The 15,155-nt window shown below is 47.7% G+C and overlaps 2 protein-coding genes across 12 annotated transcripts in view; both read left to right on the forward strand.

Moving 5' to 3' along the window:
* Window positions 1-5,098, forward strand: part of CRACR2B (calcium release activated channel regulator 2B) — a 46,982-nt gene extending 41,884 nt beyond the window's left edge. For 6 of the 9 annotated variants that reach the window (XM_017812203.1, XM_017812195.1, XM_017812177.1 and 3 more), the window contains 2 exons: window positions 672-779; window positions 2,584-3,107. In XM_017812203.1, the coding sequence (XP_017667692.1) occupies window positions 672-779; window positions 2,584-2,784 (309 nt within the window). In that variant the 3' untranslated portion in view covers window positions 2,785-3,107. Of the gene's footprint in view, window positions 1-671; window positions 780-1,493; window positions 1,571-2,583; window positions 3,108-5,086 lie in introns of those variants that run through there. The other 3 variants (XM_017812226.1, XM_017812212.1, XM_017812215.1) reach the window with 3 other exon arrangements.
* A 2,421-nt stretch (window positions 5,099-7,519) lies between these two features.
* Window positions 7,520-15,155, forward strand: part of CD151 (CD151 molecule (Raph blood group)) — a 34,329-nt gene continuing 26,693 nt past the window's right edge. Inside the window, exon 1 of one of the 3 annotated variants that reach the window (XM_017812613.1) lies at window positions 7,520-7,602. The gene's annotated coding sequence lies outside the window, so the exon portion shown is untranslated. Of the gene's footprint in view, window positions 7,603-7,961; window positions 8,069-14,811; window positions 14,937-15,155 lie in introns of those variants that run through there. The other 2 variants (XM_017812603.1, XM_017812619.1) reach the window with 2 other exon arrangements.

A 15,155-nucleotide genomic window follows, 5' to 3' on the forward strand; every position in this document is an offset into this window, starting at 1 on the left:
AATATGTAACTTTTAATATCTCTCTTCTTTTCCTCTGCCCATCTGTGTACTTATCTTGTTTTGAAGCTGTTCAGGTACTGTATTATGTCATCCAGGGCACTCAAGTTTGGAAATAACTTTGAGCCCTATTCTTACTCTGGCAATGTTCTAGTGAGCCAGTGGAACCTGAGGGAGTTTTACCAGATGTAAAGGGTTCCAAGAATAAACAGTCCCTACCAAGACAGTTGAGTTGAAAGTTGCTTATCTTGCTTGGCCAGTGAATTTTTAGCAAGGGATCCCTGAGTTGACGACAGCACATCAGAGGAATAGTACCACACATACACACAAAAATTATCGAACTTATTAAGAAGCTCTGCCTGATCTCAAATTCCCAGCAGCCTATGGGGCAAGCTGCTTTTTCTTAGGCTTGTTATTTCCCTGAGAGGAACTTATGTCCTGTCTCCCCTCTCTCAGCATCCCAGCTGAACATGACAAAGATTTGGAATACATTCCAGTAGCTTAAGCTTTCTTCCATAAATCCCTGGGGCTACTGAAGGAATGGCCCTTTATTGAGCTAAAGGGCCAAATCGTGCTGCTGAAGGTCTTGTTTGCATGAACTGGAAGGATCTGCTCTGAGTTACTTCTCTCCTTCAGCTGAGTTTCCAGGGTCCTTTACTCTATTTCCTTTGCAGGAAGGTATCGAGGATGGAGCTGTGGTCTTTCTGCTTGGAAATAAAATGGATGCTGTGCAGAGAGAGACCCGAAATGTGCCCAAGGTGGAGGGGGAAAGGCTGGCAAAGGTGTGACTCTGCTCTGCTGTTTGACCTGCTCTGCAGCCTCCCTCCAGCTGTCAGCAGGGCAGCCTGGCTGGCAGAAAGCCCTTCTTGGAGCCATTTTCCAGTATGGTACCTTGCTGCTCTCCCCCACCCCCTGGTTTCTCCAATGTAAACATGTACCAAGGTCCCTCTGGTACCAAGCAGGATGAGATGGTGGCTCTTATGTGGCACACAATGGCCCTTGAGGAAGGCTCTTTTATTTCTCTTGAGGCTTAATGCCTCCTTATAGTCTTTCTGAGGAAAACTTGCATGGCTGTTTTCCCATCTGAGGACTCCTTACTGTAATATCATCCTGCCTTTTCCCTCAATCCCTTGTCTGCATGCTTGCTGGGACTTTGGCCCCTGGGTGGGGGGAGGCTGAAAGTGGTTTCAAAGGTGTTCCCTATCTTCTGAACTCTGCAACACAAAGGTAAGGGAATTAAAGTACCCTGAGCATATATATTCTCTTCCCAAACAACTTCTCCAATGCTCCCTTTTGGATGCTCTGTCTGGGCCCCCAGTGCTGGAAAAGCATTTCCTTTTTCTAGGCTGGTGAGGGGGTGATAACAGCCACTCTCCTGGCCCCAAATGATCTTGGAAGAGTTCCTGGTGGCGGGCGTGGAGTAGCTCCCAAGGATGTGAATGAATGGTGGTGGAAAGGTGGCAGCCAACATGGGTGCTTGCTGTGCTCTCTGGCAGGAATACAAGGCTGTCTTCTATGAGTGCAGTGCGATGACTGGCTATAACATCATGGAGCCCATGCTGCACATGGCCAGGTCAGTGAACAGGAAGTCACCCTGGGATATTTTCCCCACTATAGGTGACTGGTGTGGGCTCTCCTGGGGAATGGCCAAGAAGAGGGGCGTGTCAGAGACTGACTTTCTGCCATGTCGCAAAAAAGACCTGACTTCCTGACTCTGGGTCATTGTCTTCTGTGCCTGGAGAGCACCAATTGTAGGCTGGACACTTTCACACACAAAATGTCATCTGGCAGAGCTGGCTGTTGCAAGATTGGGAGTTTAATTTGAATATTTCACCACAAAAACCTTGTGTACTATTATAGATTTTAAGTTGATGTTTTGGAAGTCTGCATGCAGCTCTAAGGGTTTTTTCTTCCCTGTCTTCCTAAGCATTGTACTGACTGTGCTATTTTGGTGGCAATAGTTTTAAAGGGAGATAAGACACTTTGTTAGGCTGAAAGAAGTTTGCGCTAAGATTTTTAGTTTTTTTACAAAAAGATAGTTTTGGAAAAAAAGTATTTGAAATCTTGCAAGGAAATTATCCTTTTGTCGTCTTTTATCCCTTCACCTCCTCCTGCACATCATCTCTGTTAAATCCACAGCAGGATCTAATTGTTCATTAACTGGGATGATTTACTTATCAGCTAGGTAAATTGTGTCTCCCATAGCACATGCCTTCAGCGTGCTTTATTACCATGCTGCTGCCCAAGATGGCCCAGACAGGTGAAGAAAACAGCCCAAGAGTCTGAAATCAGTGTGGGAGTGGAATAAGGCACAGACCACTCACACCCCAGTCTGGTGCTCTGACTACTTACCCATGCGGTCCCCTCTTGTATATGTCCAGTTTCTTTCCCTGTTCCCTGGAAATTCATGCTTATTTTCTGTGTGTGGTGGTTTATCTAGCCCAACGTCCAGAGAAGTCCAGTCTCTTGGCCAGTCATTTCTTACAATCCTAAATGGCTGGTGGGGAGCAAAGGGCAGAGGCAAATGCCTTGGCAGGAAGAGCTCAGTAACCAGGTTGTGTTCTTGGTCTGTGCTGCTCTTTCCAGGTTACTGACAGCACAAGAAGACAGGCAGAGGGAGAATGCCCTGCAGCTGGAAGATATCGGCAGGAGGAAAGGGTGCTGCACATAAGGCACATCAATGTGTCAGCAAGAGGCATGTGCCAGCACTGTATCATGAAGCTGGGGGTTCCTTTCAAGCAAGCTGAATCCGATGGTATCAGCTCTCCAGAGATTTGGGGAAGCTGAAGCTTTTCCCAGTCTGTGAATTTTGAGGCACTAAATCAGGCCAAAATGTGCATATTATCTGCACTGTTTCATTTCCCAACTCTGCATGCAGCCCTGGTCTCTGGAGGCCTCTGCTTCTTTGGGGGAATTTGGCTGGTCTTTGCTAATAGGACAAAGTGGGCCTTCTGTCCTGTTTGCTTCCCTGTAAAGGGATGAAGTCTTGTTCCTTTTCTCTCTGGTAAAGAACTGGCCTAGCAGCAGAGAGTGGAGGACACAATGGTTGCTGTCTTAAGTAGAATTTTAGTGTAAGAGATAGAGCTAGCCCAAATTTAAGTTTCTTTAAGTAGTCATACATCCATCTCAGAGAACAGCATCTCCTCTTGGCTCTGTGACAGTAGCGCCCAGCTGAGATCCTGTTGTGGTGAGAACGCTTCCACCACTTCCTGTAAGATCTGGATAAGGCCCTGTATTTACTCCAAAATTAAGTTGGACTTGTCAATATTGTAGTCAACTGATTCCATGTGTGAATATGGTATGAACTGATAGAATGAGTCACCCCAGTGGCTTTCATCTCATTGTTACCCTAATGGACCTTGTCACTGTCCCTCTCCTACTGTTTACTGAACACAGAGCAGTTGCCCTGGGACTCACAGGTGCTGACATGTGTTGCTGATTCATAACCCATTGCCAGAGCTGTGCTGTACAAACTAGGGGAGCCATATATAGCCTGTTTTAAGGTTGAACGCTGCCTGTTTCCTCCCATTCTCCTATTTTTTCCTGAAGAATATCCGGCAACTTAGAACTGCCTTTCCCGCAGTGCTTTCAAATGTACCTGGGCTGGAAGCACAAGGCAGCTGCTTGTGTCAAATGCAGCTTTTTCTCTTGCAGTGACCTTGTGCAACAACCTCACTTTCCTGGTGAAGGGCCTGAGAAAGAGCTGGACTGAACCTGTTTCCATTGGGAAGGGGCCTTCTTGTTGCTCAGGAGTGGGGAAAAGTAGAGTGAGGGGAGGGCAGGGCTGAGGTAGGAACTGGCCCCAGCCATGTGCCTGTTGGCAGATCTGCAGCTGTGCCTGGGCATGGAGCACCTGGTGTGCTCTGAGGTGTGATGCTTTCTGCTTTGTAGCTCGGTTGCTCTTGAAGCCTTGTAGGACTAAGTGACCTTTTTGGTAATGCTCTGTTCCCTTTCACCTTTGAGCCTGTTTATGCGACTGACATTTTAGGCACAAGATGTGTTCCTGCAGCCTTGAAGCAGTCCCCCCAACCTTGCAGCATGGGAAGGCCTGTATTTGTCCACCGTCTTTCCTCCCTTGGGATAAGGTGGTTACTCTGAATATCTATTTATTGCTCAAATTTCTTTGGGAATATCCCATGCAGGAAAAGTGCTCTGAGTCACTTACAGGCCTCCAGTGTTACAAAGAATTTCCATGGTTCCTCCTGGTGCCCTTTACTCCAGATAGGAAAGGAAGTTTTTCTCTGCAAGAGCAAGATTTCTGAGTAAAACGAATACCCAAAAGTAATAAGCTCCTGCTTACTGTTGTCTGGCTGTGGCTCACATTGTGTTTAACTGCAGTAATGCCTTCCAGAAACTAGGAAGCAGAAAGCTAGAAAAGGTCCAAAACCAGGGTAGCTAGTGTGGAGCCTAGATAACACCAGCAGTGCTGCCAGTGGGACTCCTTGTGTTTGCAAGAAACAATGTGTGGGAATGGAAATCATCTCTGTTTTCAGAAAACACCTCTAATCTGGACATAGATGTGACTTTCTAACCAGTGTGGGTGTGAAGGAGCACAGGCATTATCACCTGTTGAACAGGTCGAACCCACCACCTGTGTTAGGGGAGCTCCAGGTGCCGGTTAACATGGAGCAGCTGGCCAAGAATTGGTGTCTTTGGTCGTGGCACATCCGTAATGCTAAGTTACTTACCTGCAGCAGCAGGATTTGGGAAGCTGCTGCAGAAGGAAGAGAGCAGTAGCTGATGTTCTGAACCTGCGCCTCCTACACTCTGTACAGAGCACATCAAAGACAAAGGCATGAAATTACAGCTGACACACAAATACAGGCAGTCTGTGTAGTACCTTGATCAGTGCTGTCATATTGCAATGGCAAGAACTACCAGGTTCTTTTAATGTACAACCTTAAGTGTGTTTTCTTAGTGTGCAAACAGTACAGATAATAAAGAAATGCTGTCTTACAAACCATTGTGTTGAGAGATTTTTTTCAGATGCTGCAAGAGATTCAGCCTCCCATCTTCAGTGATTGTAGTGACTTCTCACTGCTCAGGATGTTGCCTGTCCCCCATGATGGTACATAGGGGGTCTTGTAAGTAGGGAGAGAGTCGATCAAGAGCCCATGTCTTGGAGGCAGCAGAGGAGAAATTAATCTCCAGTCTTTTTTTACCTCTTTCAAGCAGCCAGAGTCCAGCTGATCAGGGAAGGCAGAGCAGGGACGAGAAAAAGGGGAGATGCTTCCCCAATGTCTGGGTGTGTAGTGCTTTCAGAGAGGGCACGTTCTCACCTTGTTACCTATATCTGAAGAACTAAACCTTTATTTTATTAATGTCCTATGCATCCTTTTCACTAGAGTTATGAATTTGGTTGCTTTTAATCGTTGTGCCTTGGCATGGCTCCAGCTGGATGTTCGTGCATTACAGAATTAATCACTCTGCAGTTTTGACCAAACAAATTATTACTCATTTCCCCTGCTGTAATTTGATAACACAAGTAGTTAATTGTAACTTCATCTTTTTTTTTTTAGCAGGAAAAGGTGGATTTTTGTTTCAAGCATGACACAGAGTTTGAGCAGGTTGTGCTTGGACAACAGTAAGCACCAGGATGGGGTTTATTACTGGAAGGTCTTTTGTTGTCTTTTTTGTCTCTCAGCGCAATAATTCCTGTTGGAAGACCCAGATACAGTCTGAAGGTGCATGTTGTTAGTTTTTAAACCTGTCTGATATCAGACCAAACTAGAGCAGAGTTTCCACAAAATTCTTAATTTTACTACATCCTCCTGTTGTGTCAGAATCTCTCCTGCCTCTAAATGGAAGACCAGGAGCAGTCACCCTTTGCAAGTGACTGCTGGAAACTGCAGCAGAAATAAAAAGCAAATAATGGAGACATCCTGAGGTGGCATGAGATGAGTGAGGATGCAAAATAAGACTGCCCAGGGCCTTATTCCTTCACCATATTGGCTGCAGTCTCTTAGGAAAAAAGTGACATTTTGCACATACCCTGTAAGGTATTTTGGAATCCTATCACAAGAAAGTACTCTTTTTATAGCCTAGGAAGCCTTATCCTGGCACAGGCAACAGTGCAGCTGTGTATACAATCAGATTTAGGGGCAAAAGCAAAAAAAAAAACCAGCAGCTGCTCAGATAAGCAGCCATGGTGCCACCAATCTCTGCATGCTGGCAAAGGGACCTCACTCTGCTTTGGGTTTCACTTGTCTCTTTCATGTTAATATGCTAAGGGTAAGCCTAAGAGGATTAGCCTGACAGCATCTCTTTGAAAAGCCAAAACAGGGCTGAAAAGAGAGCATTAAGCCACGGTGTTAAGTTTAAAGCTTTCCCATAGGACAAATGTGGGAATTGCAAAGGTTTGAGATGTTGTTTTCCTCTACCTTCTTTATTCCAGCAGTGTGAACTCCAAGGGACAGTTTCCATTTACACACATTTCATGAGTTCTGGCTATGGGGATCATGCAGCCTGTCATGTCACCTTCTTCTGTTTGTTTCTTTTCATGCTCTTTTTACTTGTTAATTGCTTAGCGTGTGTATATATATATAGAGAGAGAGACACCAAGTACTTAATCTCCAAGTATTAACATATCTCACAGCCCATGCTATACACCTTTAAAGCTCTGTTTGGGAATCTCCCACTCAATTCCAATAGACCCATAGTCCTGCAATTCAGAGCTTTGTTAGCAGATGTTCATTACTTATCTGGCTGTTTATGAGTCACACAGAAATTTCTGTTGGTGTGGCTACAATAATCCGTCTCCGGACTCTCCAGCCTGCAAGGCATGTTTTATATATGTATCAAGCCATGTGGTTTGGTAAGGCCCTGTTCTGCAAACACAAGTGTAGCTGTGTGCTTCTTCTGAAATTACTAGTCCACAGGACACCTGACCAGGTAAAATTAGTCTTTTTGAGGCAAACAGGTATCTCCAGTAAATATCTATTACTCCGGCAGCAAGCTGAGAACTGGGAGTGGGGGGTCCTGTGGTGTATCTCACTTTTAGCCACATGATTTCTGTGCAGACAACACTTGTGCCTGGTCATGCCCGTTTGCTGACCCAAATCTGCTGGGGCAGGGGGTTATGTTTTCTCCTGTTTGTGCATGAAATCCCTGGACATGGCAAGAAGGTAGCAGCCCAGTGGAGCGGGGTACCTGAGGCTCCTCCAAGGAGGGCTGGGGCCTGGGGTAGGGGCTTCCAGGAGTTTGGGGCTTCCAGGCTCTGCCACACACTCCCTGCAAAAAACCTACCAGTGTGTAAGCATGACCTGGTCCCCCAGGGCTCTGCTCTATCACTTGGCCCTCCAGCAGCTCTAAGGCAAAGCTTAGGCAGGATTCCCATCAGCTGAGGAAGAGAGGATTGAGTTTACTTCTTGGGAAGGATGATGTGATTTTTGAGTTGGGCGCATGGAGAGGTTAAATGTCACACTTGGGGCAAGCACCCAGGAGATCCTAAACTGGCATTTTCCCTCGCTCCCTGCCCATACCTCCTCCCTCCCTGACCAGATCTCCTCCCTTCACCCCATCCCTGAAAAACCATGTGAGGCTCCTCAGCCATGGAGGGGAGCAGGCAAGGGCCTTTCTCGCAGCTCAGGGCTGCTCGGCACAGAGGTATGTGGGCTGCGGCTGAAAGTGAGGTAATGGAAGGATGAGGCAATGTGCCAGTCAGGGCTTGATCTTGATTTACAGGGTGTTTCATGGAAAACTCTTTAACAACCAAGTTTGACGCCTTAAAAAAAAAAAAAAAAAGCCGCTTCAGTTGGGAGTTCGCTGTAACGCGTTGCCTGCGGCAATGGAGATGGCAGCGTGAGGCCCGGGAGCCCAGAGCCGCGTTCAGCGCTGCCGGGGCCGCGGTGGCACCGCCGCGCTCGGCCCGCTGCTCCCACGGGCAGGGGCAGCAGCGGCCCCGGGGCGAATCGGGGCCGGGCCCGGAGCGAGCGACGGGGGGGAGGCGGCCCGGGCTAGGGTGGGCTGGGCCGGCCGCGCCTCCCTCCCGCCCTCCTCAGGGGGTGCCTTCCCTCCCTCCGAGGCAGCGCGGCAGGTCGGGGCGTGCGGCGGCGCGGAGCGGCTGCGGAGGGTGAGGCGGGGCGCCCCCGAAATGGCGGCACCGGCGGCAGGGAGGGGAGGCGGGGGGCGCGGCGGCCCCGGGGGAGCGGGGCCGGAGAAGGGGCTGGGGGCGGCGGTGCCGGGGCAGCGGGGACAAAGCGGTGCCCCTGGGCCCCTGTGCGGCAGCGGGGCCCCGGCGCGCCCTCCCGGCACCCCGGGCCCCTTGGACACCTGGCCGCGGTCACCCGAGCCTGGCTCTATCGCAGCGCTGCTGTGCCTCCCCTCCAGCGCCCCGTGCCATTGCACAGCTTCGCAGGGGCTCGACCCTTGCATGCTTTTTGTTGTTTTGGTTTTGTGTTTTTTTTTCCTTAGAAAACTGTTTTAACCTGTTGCGGGTGGTGTCAGAAGCTTTGCATAGCCGGTGCATTAGTAAAGGTGTTCTGAATCTTGCCATAATCTTGTGAAACGATTGTTATCCCCCTCTGTCTTTTGTTCACTTAAGTCTCCTTGTTGTACAATTAAAGACTTGGCTTTTATGCTGGGCTTGCAGGACCCTTGGAGGCGGAGGAGAGAGAGAGGGAGCCCTTGTTTACCGCATGGTCCAGGCGATGTTCTGTTTCCTTCATTCTCTGGAAGCTGGATCAGGGGGAGCAGGTGTTGATGGTTGATGATGTACCGCAGTATAGCTTTCCATGAGGAGTCTTTCCCAGTAGCCTTTGCCCCATGTCATCTCATAAGGAACATAAACTGATGTAAATTTAAAAAAAAAATCTGACTTTTCCTGAGCGCTTTTGTAATCAACATGTTGCAGTATCCTGTTGAATTTTAGCAATGACATATCTTTATTTCAAGTTACTCTGTAGCATCCCTTAAATGACACTGCTTCACTTCCTTTGTCCCCCTACAGCTCTTCCTGGCTTGCTTTGAGAGTTCACATAGTGCCTTCTAGAACAAGGGTTGATTAACATAACTCATCAGAGGTGGCCCAGTAGTGGCCATTTTGTTGAAACAGTTTTGAAATAAGTCCCTTTTACCAAAATGTGTTTCCTTTGCCACCTAGGAGGCCACTGCCAACATTCTTAGGGAAGCTTTTGCTGGGATGGATGTCTGCCGCCTGGTACTGTTGAGGCTGAAGAGTCTCTTAGCGTGTCACCAGTCAAAGGTCCATCCCAGTCTTCCTGGGTGACTCTCGCTGCTGCCAAAGAGGACTGCCTGTGATGGAGGGAGCAGAGTGCCTCTCTCTGCTGAGCTGTTGCTGAGCTCACAGAAACTAGAAAAGTTGATGCGAAAGTTTTAGTGCATTTATCCTCTCTGAAGCTGTTTGTGTGCCTAGGACAGGCAGTTCCCAGTCTGCAGATTGTTATGAGCTGGGCAACGAGGAATTGGACTGTTGGAAGCTGGGGCAGCATCACTTATGTTTTATGTGAGGCATCTGGTGACAGGTCCCTGTTGAAGGCGTAATGCTGCCTTGCACAGGTGGGCCTGGGCTCTGCTTTGCTACAGCTGCTGTTACGTGCCAGTAATTTGAGTCAGATGCCCTTGCTGAAAGCTTGAGTTGTGAGCTGGTGGAGGTGTCAGCTTTTGAGCTCCTCTGTATAACTCTCCTTGGATCACATCCTTGCTTTATAGTTTGCTGATGATGTCTTTGGGTTCCTGATCTGTATGTCCTTCTGTCCTTATGCTGTATTTCTGTAAAAAGCACGTTTCATTCCAAACTGTTGCACATGTTCATTGGCCTGTGGCTTTTTTAAAATAATGGCTTACCTTCTCAGTGGAGTCTTTCTGCAGTGGAGGAGAATGACTCCCCCAGTTGCCTGGTATAAGAAGTCCTGGCGATCCCTGCACTATTTTGGCTCCAGGAAACAATAAGAACACACCTTTTCTGAGTGCTTGAAACAATGTCCCATGTGTGACACCTCATTTTACGGTGGAGTCTAACGTGGTTAGTCTGTCCTGTGGTACATTTTGTGGGAGTTTAATAGTCAAGTTTTCTTTCACCTGCCTCAAAGCAGGTGTGTTAAAGGCGGATTGTTCTTAGTGCAGAGACGAGAGTGCAGAGTAATGGGAGCTACTACAGTCCTGTTGGCGTTGTGGTTCTCCTCTTGGAATTGATACAAAAGTAATGAATTTTCTGAGTAAGCAGGGAATACCAACCCAAGAAGATTTTTCTGCAAAGCTTTAGTTTCCCAGCCCCCTTCTGCAGAGGGAAGTCTTATGCCAGTTTGGAAGTGGGCAGGGTTCTGAGGCTTCTCTTCAAATACAGTAAGGCACACACTGCCAAAATGCTGGATGTGCAAAGGCTACTTTCAGTGCAGCCTCCAGAAGTTTGTGTCTTTGAGATTCTTCAACAAGGGGGTGGAAGAAAGCTGCTTGTATTCCTTTGTCAAGGAAAAATGCTAGGTGGGAGTGGCTGATGAAGTTCTCTCTTTACCCTTAGGAAGCTTCCAACAGGCATATTATATTATTCCCAGCTAATAAAAGTTGTATCACAACTCTAGCTGTTTCCATTGCACATACATAGAAGGCAGCAACTCCCTTGCTCTTGAAACAGCCCTGAAGAGGTTGACTGGTGAGCTGTGTCTCTTCTAGCCAGGTCATCCCACAGGTAAACTCACTTATTGCTTCTGCGTAGTTTGGATTCCGCTCTAAGGAGCGCATTTGAGCTACTTCTTATGCATAGAAGGAAAATACGTATTCACTTGTATTTGTACCTGTAACATCTCTATCACCACATGTACCTGTATGTGGCAGACTATCCTGTCTGGTGTTTCCAGGTGATGTGGTCATTTATAAAGCAATCATACTGTTTCTCTGTTTAAAACAAAAGCTTAGAAAGAAAAAAATAAGTGACTCTGATAAGCAAAAAGAGGTAGCTTTGCTTTCTCCTGTCCCAGTCTACCATTACTATCCCCAGTGGCCTCATCAGTCTTGCTCTTGAAACCTCCTGAGAGGATGTTCTCCTACTCCTCTACTCTACTCTCTGCTCTGGGTTTGACATTGGATTATCTCTAGCTCTCACTGAGTGTGTGCCCTGACAGCTGAGGTCATGGAAAGCCTGAGGGAGGGGCACTCCTGGAAATGACAGCTCATCTCAGCTTCCCTCAAGGAAGGAGGCTTCCTTCTGTTCTGCAAGGAACAGAAACCTAAGACTCCCTGGTTGTTTAAAAACCTTCAAGATTGTACAGGTGAAGACCAAGTCTCCTTCTGTCTCACCCACTCATCCTGTCTTTCAGACCCCAAACATGATTTTTTCTTTTGCCACAGCAAAGCCGAAATAAAATGAACAGTGTCACTGTAAAATCACCCCATTTCCCCATTCTTTTTTGCATGTGCATTTTGATAGAGCTTTCCCCCAGGATGGTGACCATCTTCCCAGTCTCTAAGAAACATGCTTTTCCCTGCCACCCCATGTCTGAAGCCAAGATGTGGTGAGAGAAATGAGGAGTGACAGGCCTGCAGAGTGGAGATGAGGTGTTCGGTCAGTTCTGGGGAGAGCATCTCATTCCATCTCTCCCCACAGCTCAAAAACTGTTGGCTGCCAGGCCCTCTTGGCAAGGATCTGCACTGTAATAGCAGCACTGCTGATGGGCATCTCTCTCGTCCGTGCTTCTCTCTGTCCTGCCTGCCAGACTCCTCTGCTTGTGATCTCAACAGCCTGGGATCCCAGGGAATGAATTCAGGCAGTCCTATTAGTCCTGTGTCGTGGATGCTGACAGTAATACAACTCCAGCAAAATGAGCAGGAGGGTGATGACTATTTTGCACTCCTGGCATTGCATGGCAGAGTAAGAGGTGTGTTTTGTGGCCTGGGCATTTGGGTATGACCAGCTTGGTCTGTGTTTCTAACCTAAGTTCCTTGTGCTGGTTGGGTGGTTATGACTCTCCAGTCTGAGCCGGAAAAGTGCTGTGCAGCTCCATGGGTGCATTTCGGGCAGGAGTGCAGTAAGGTCAACAGCGGGACTAAAACTGTATCCGGCTGTGTAGAAGGATGCAAGCATGAATAGAGGCCATGACATGTCAGCTGGGCTTTTCATGTAGTTATTGATACATGTATTTGTGTGTGTATTTCATGCATAGTTTTGATGCCAGCCGTGTTGGACACTATTGGAGGCAGGATACTGGCTTAGTGGGATAAGGGAGGACATCAGGAATTATGTTCTTTGGTGGTTAATGAAGTGTCCTTGGCAGCTGTTTAAATTCATTTGGATGCTGACCCACAGGCACTGTCCACAGGGTGCAGCCATCCAAATACACACCGTGCAACTCGCTCATGATTAACGCTGCATCCGTGTAGGCTGCTGAGGAGTTGCCTTTCCTGCCTGCTGAGGTGAGTGCATCCAAGAGAGGGAGTGTGGAGGATGTGGGGTGCGGCACAGCCTCTTGAGAGAGGTGGAAATGAGATGTGGGAGTTGCAAGAGAGGATGTTGCTCAGACCTACAGGTTGTTCCTGGCGGCGGTAATGAGGCTGATGAAAGAAAAACCGAGGCAGAAGTAGGTGACATAAAATGTTTGGCATTGACCATTGTTTCTTATCTGTGGTTGGTACCGGAGCTGAATGCAAAAGGAGCAAAGTTCACTTGTTCAACCCAGGTTCTTTTTACTTTTATAGGAAAGGAAACAGCAGTGGGGATCTGGGGCAGTGGAAGGAGTTGTAAGGCAAAGTGCCTGTGGTTTGGTGAAATTTGTCCCTGTAGCTGCAGCATGGAAGTTGTACATTCCTAAGAAGCTGTGGAGTTGTGCTGAAATCTGCAGCATGTTTCACAGATGTCTTTGCTACTGTAGGAGAGGGACAGGTTGAGAGAAAGAAACACCTTTTGGAGATGCTGTGGGAGAAAGATCTGCTGCACAGTACAAATGGGCAAGGTGAAAATGTGTCTGGTACCTCACCCTGGAACACTTCTGCTCCCATGGGGAAGGAGTTGACAGGAGAAGGTTCAAGCAGATAACTGCTGTTTTGCACTATTGAAAAAAGTCCTTGGCAGCTCTTTAAATTCCAGTGCATGACTTACCAACATAGCTGGAATATGAACAACATATTCTTTGACTCCTTCACTAATGAGATCCAGTTAAAACTGGGACCAAGAGTGGTTTGAGGTAGGAATTACTGGGGGAGAGGTTTCTATTTTGTCTGAAGTGCATTGCTGACCTGTTACCTGCCAGAGTAGGAGCTGTAGTGCCTGCATGGTTATGTTTTCAGGGAGTGCTCTGATCCTCAGTGACCACCATGCTGCAACAATAAAGAAAATACAGGGGAAGGATGGTTTTGGTCTAATTTATATATCTAACAGAGCCAGCTGGCAGATGCCAGCCATGCTGACATTTCTGGCATGCCAGCCAGTGAGCGGGACTTCTGTAGTGCCTGACAAGGCAGGCGTGAGTCATGGCCTGTGAATGTCAGTGTCTCTTAATAGCTTTGGTGGAATCCAGAAGGGAGAAATTCATATCCCATATCTCACCCCCACGTTGCTCTGGAAACAGAGATGATTTTTCTGTTTTCCTCCATGGTCACTGTGAGCTCCATGCAGAGCTCCTGGGAGGTGTTGGGGAGCTGTGTGTGCCATCACAGCGGTGTACGGTGAGCACGGAAGCCAGGCACACGGACACATGTGGCAAGCACTGCCTTGGAGCAGCCAGTGCTGAAGCAGGAAGGGCTCTCGGGGCTGTGTGTCAAGTGCTGTGTGCAAGGAATGTGTGTACAGGAAAGCTTTGTTCTTCTGGGTTTGGCTGTTGTAGCACAGAAGGGATGAGTTGAGTCCTTTGTGGAAGTACACCTTGCTGAGGAGTTGAGCTGTGGTTAGTTGCAGGTCCCTCCTTGCTATATGGAGTAGCCTCCTTTCATCTTTGCTGAGAGACTTGGCTTAGGCAAGAGGTCTGCCAGAGGTGAGGAGAGATTTGATGTGGTCTCCAATGTACTTTGTCCACTTGGAGGGCTTTTGGGAGGACAACTTTCCTGTTACTGGGAGGACCTCTTTCTGTATTTGGGGAGGAAGAACTGTCAGGCTGATTTCTGCATCTTTGAGTGTCAGTTGTCTGTTTTTTTTCCTCCTGCTGAGCTCCTGTGTTCATTCATGGGGAATGAGGCTGTGCTCGGTGTCAGAGATGGGCTCTGGAGAGCTTAACAAAGGCCTGCTCTGTCCATTGTGCTCTCCCCAGGGCTTCCCTTCGGTGTGTGCAGTGTGTCCCGAGACAGGGAAAAAAAAAGAGAATTTAAACCACATGCTTACACCAGGACAAAATCCTGGTTGCTGATGTCACTGGGCTGTTCGCCCTCAGGCACTGGGGAAGTGTGGATCCTGGCTTACAGGTGTGCTGCAAGAAGGGAGAGGGAAAAGCAGACAGTTGCAGAGGGAAACCTCTGCTTTTGTTGGTGTCACAAGCTTTACCTGGGCTACAGGTATGCATGTGGAAGAAAACCTTCTTGGGGGAAAAAAGTTTTTAGGGAAAAAAGGAGGGGGCGGGAAGCCAACTTAAATGAGAGCAGTGAAAGTATCCAAATTAAATCATTGTAGTTACATAATTCTTATCAACAGTATATTTAGTAGTGTGTAAGTGGGAAATTGGTTTCCCTGTGTATGAAGGGCATAACTGCTGTGGATCAGCAGTGTCCTCACAGATTTTTACGTTGATAACCCTATGTGGTTAGCTCAGGTCTGCTCTCCCTGCATCAGCCTGACCAAATAGCCTTTTTTGTTTTCCTGAGTCTGGGCACAGGTTACCGAGTCCGATGCTGCTGCTGTGTGCCCATCTACCCCTGCAGTGAGAGGTGTCTCTGAGCAGTCAGTGCTGGAACACTCTGTCATCTGAGGTCAATAAAAGGAGGATATTTTCAGTGCCAGAATTGACGTGGTTACTTCCAGCATGAATTTTAGAGTTTAATCTAAATTCTTCAAAAAGTAAGAGGTGAGTTTTGTTTTCTGGGTTCCTCTATCCCTCTATATCCTAGAGGGACCTCACTTTCACAGTGGGCATTTAGTACTGAAGGTAGTTACTCAGTTTCTTTAGAAACTTTTGACTTTTGTTGTTCCTGGATTTTCTCTTGGGTATGTTTTGCTTTTAATATTTAAGGACTTACTGAGTGTCTTAAATAACCTACAAGTGAGCCATGCTGTGGATTGCTTT

The sequence above is a fragment of the Lepidothrix coronata genome, unplaced genomic scaffold (assembly GCF_001604755.1).
Source record: "Lepidothrix coronata isolate B3197 unplaced genomic scaffold, Lepidothrix_coronata-1.0 Scaffold1, whole genome shotgun sequence".
In the NCBI taxonomy this organism is placed as follows: Eukaryota; Metazoa; Chordata; class Aves; order Passeriformes; family Pipridae; genus Lepidothrix; species Lepidothrix coronata.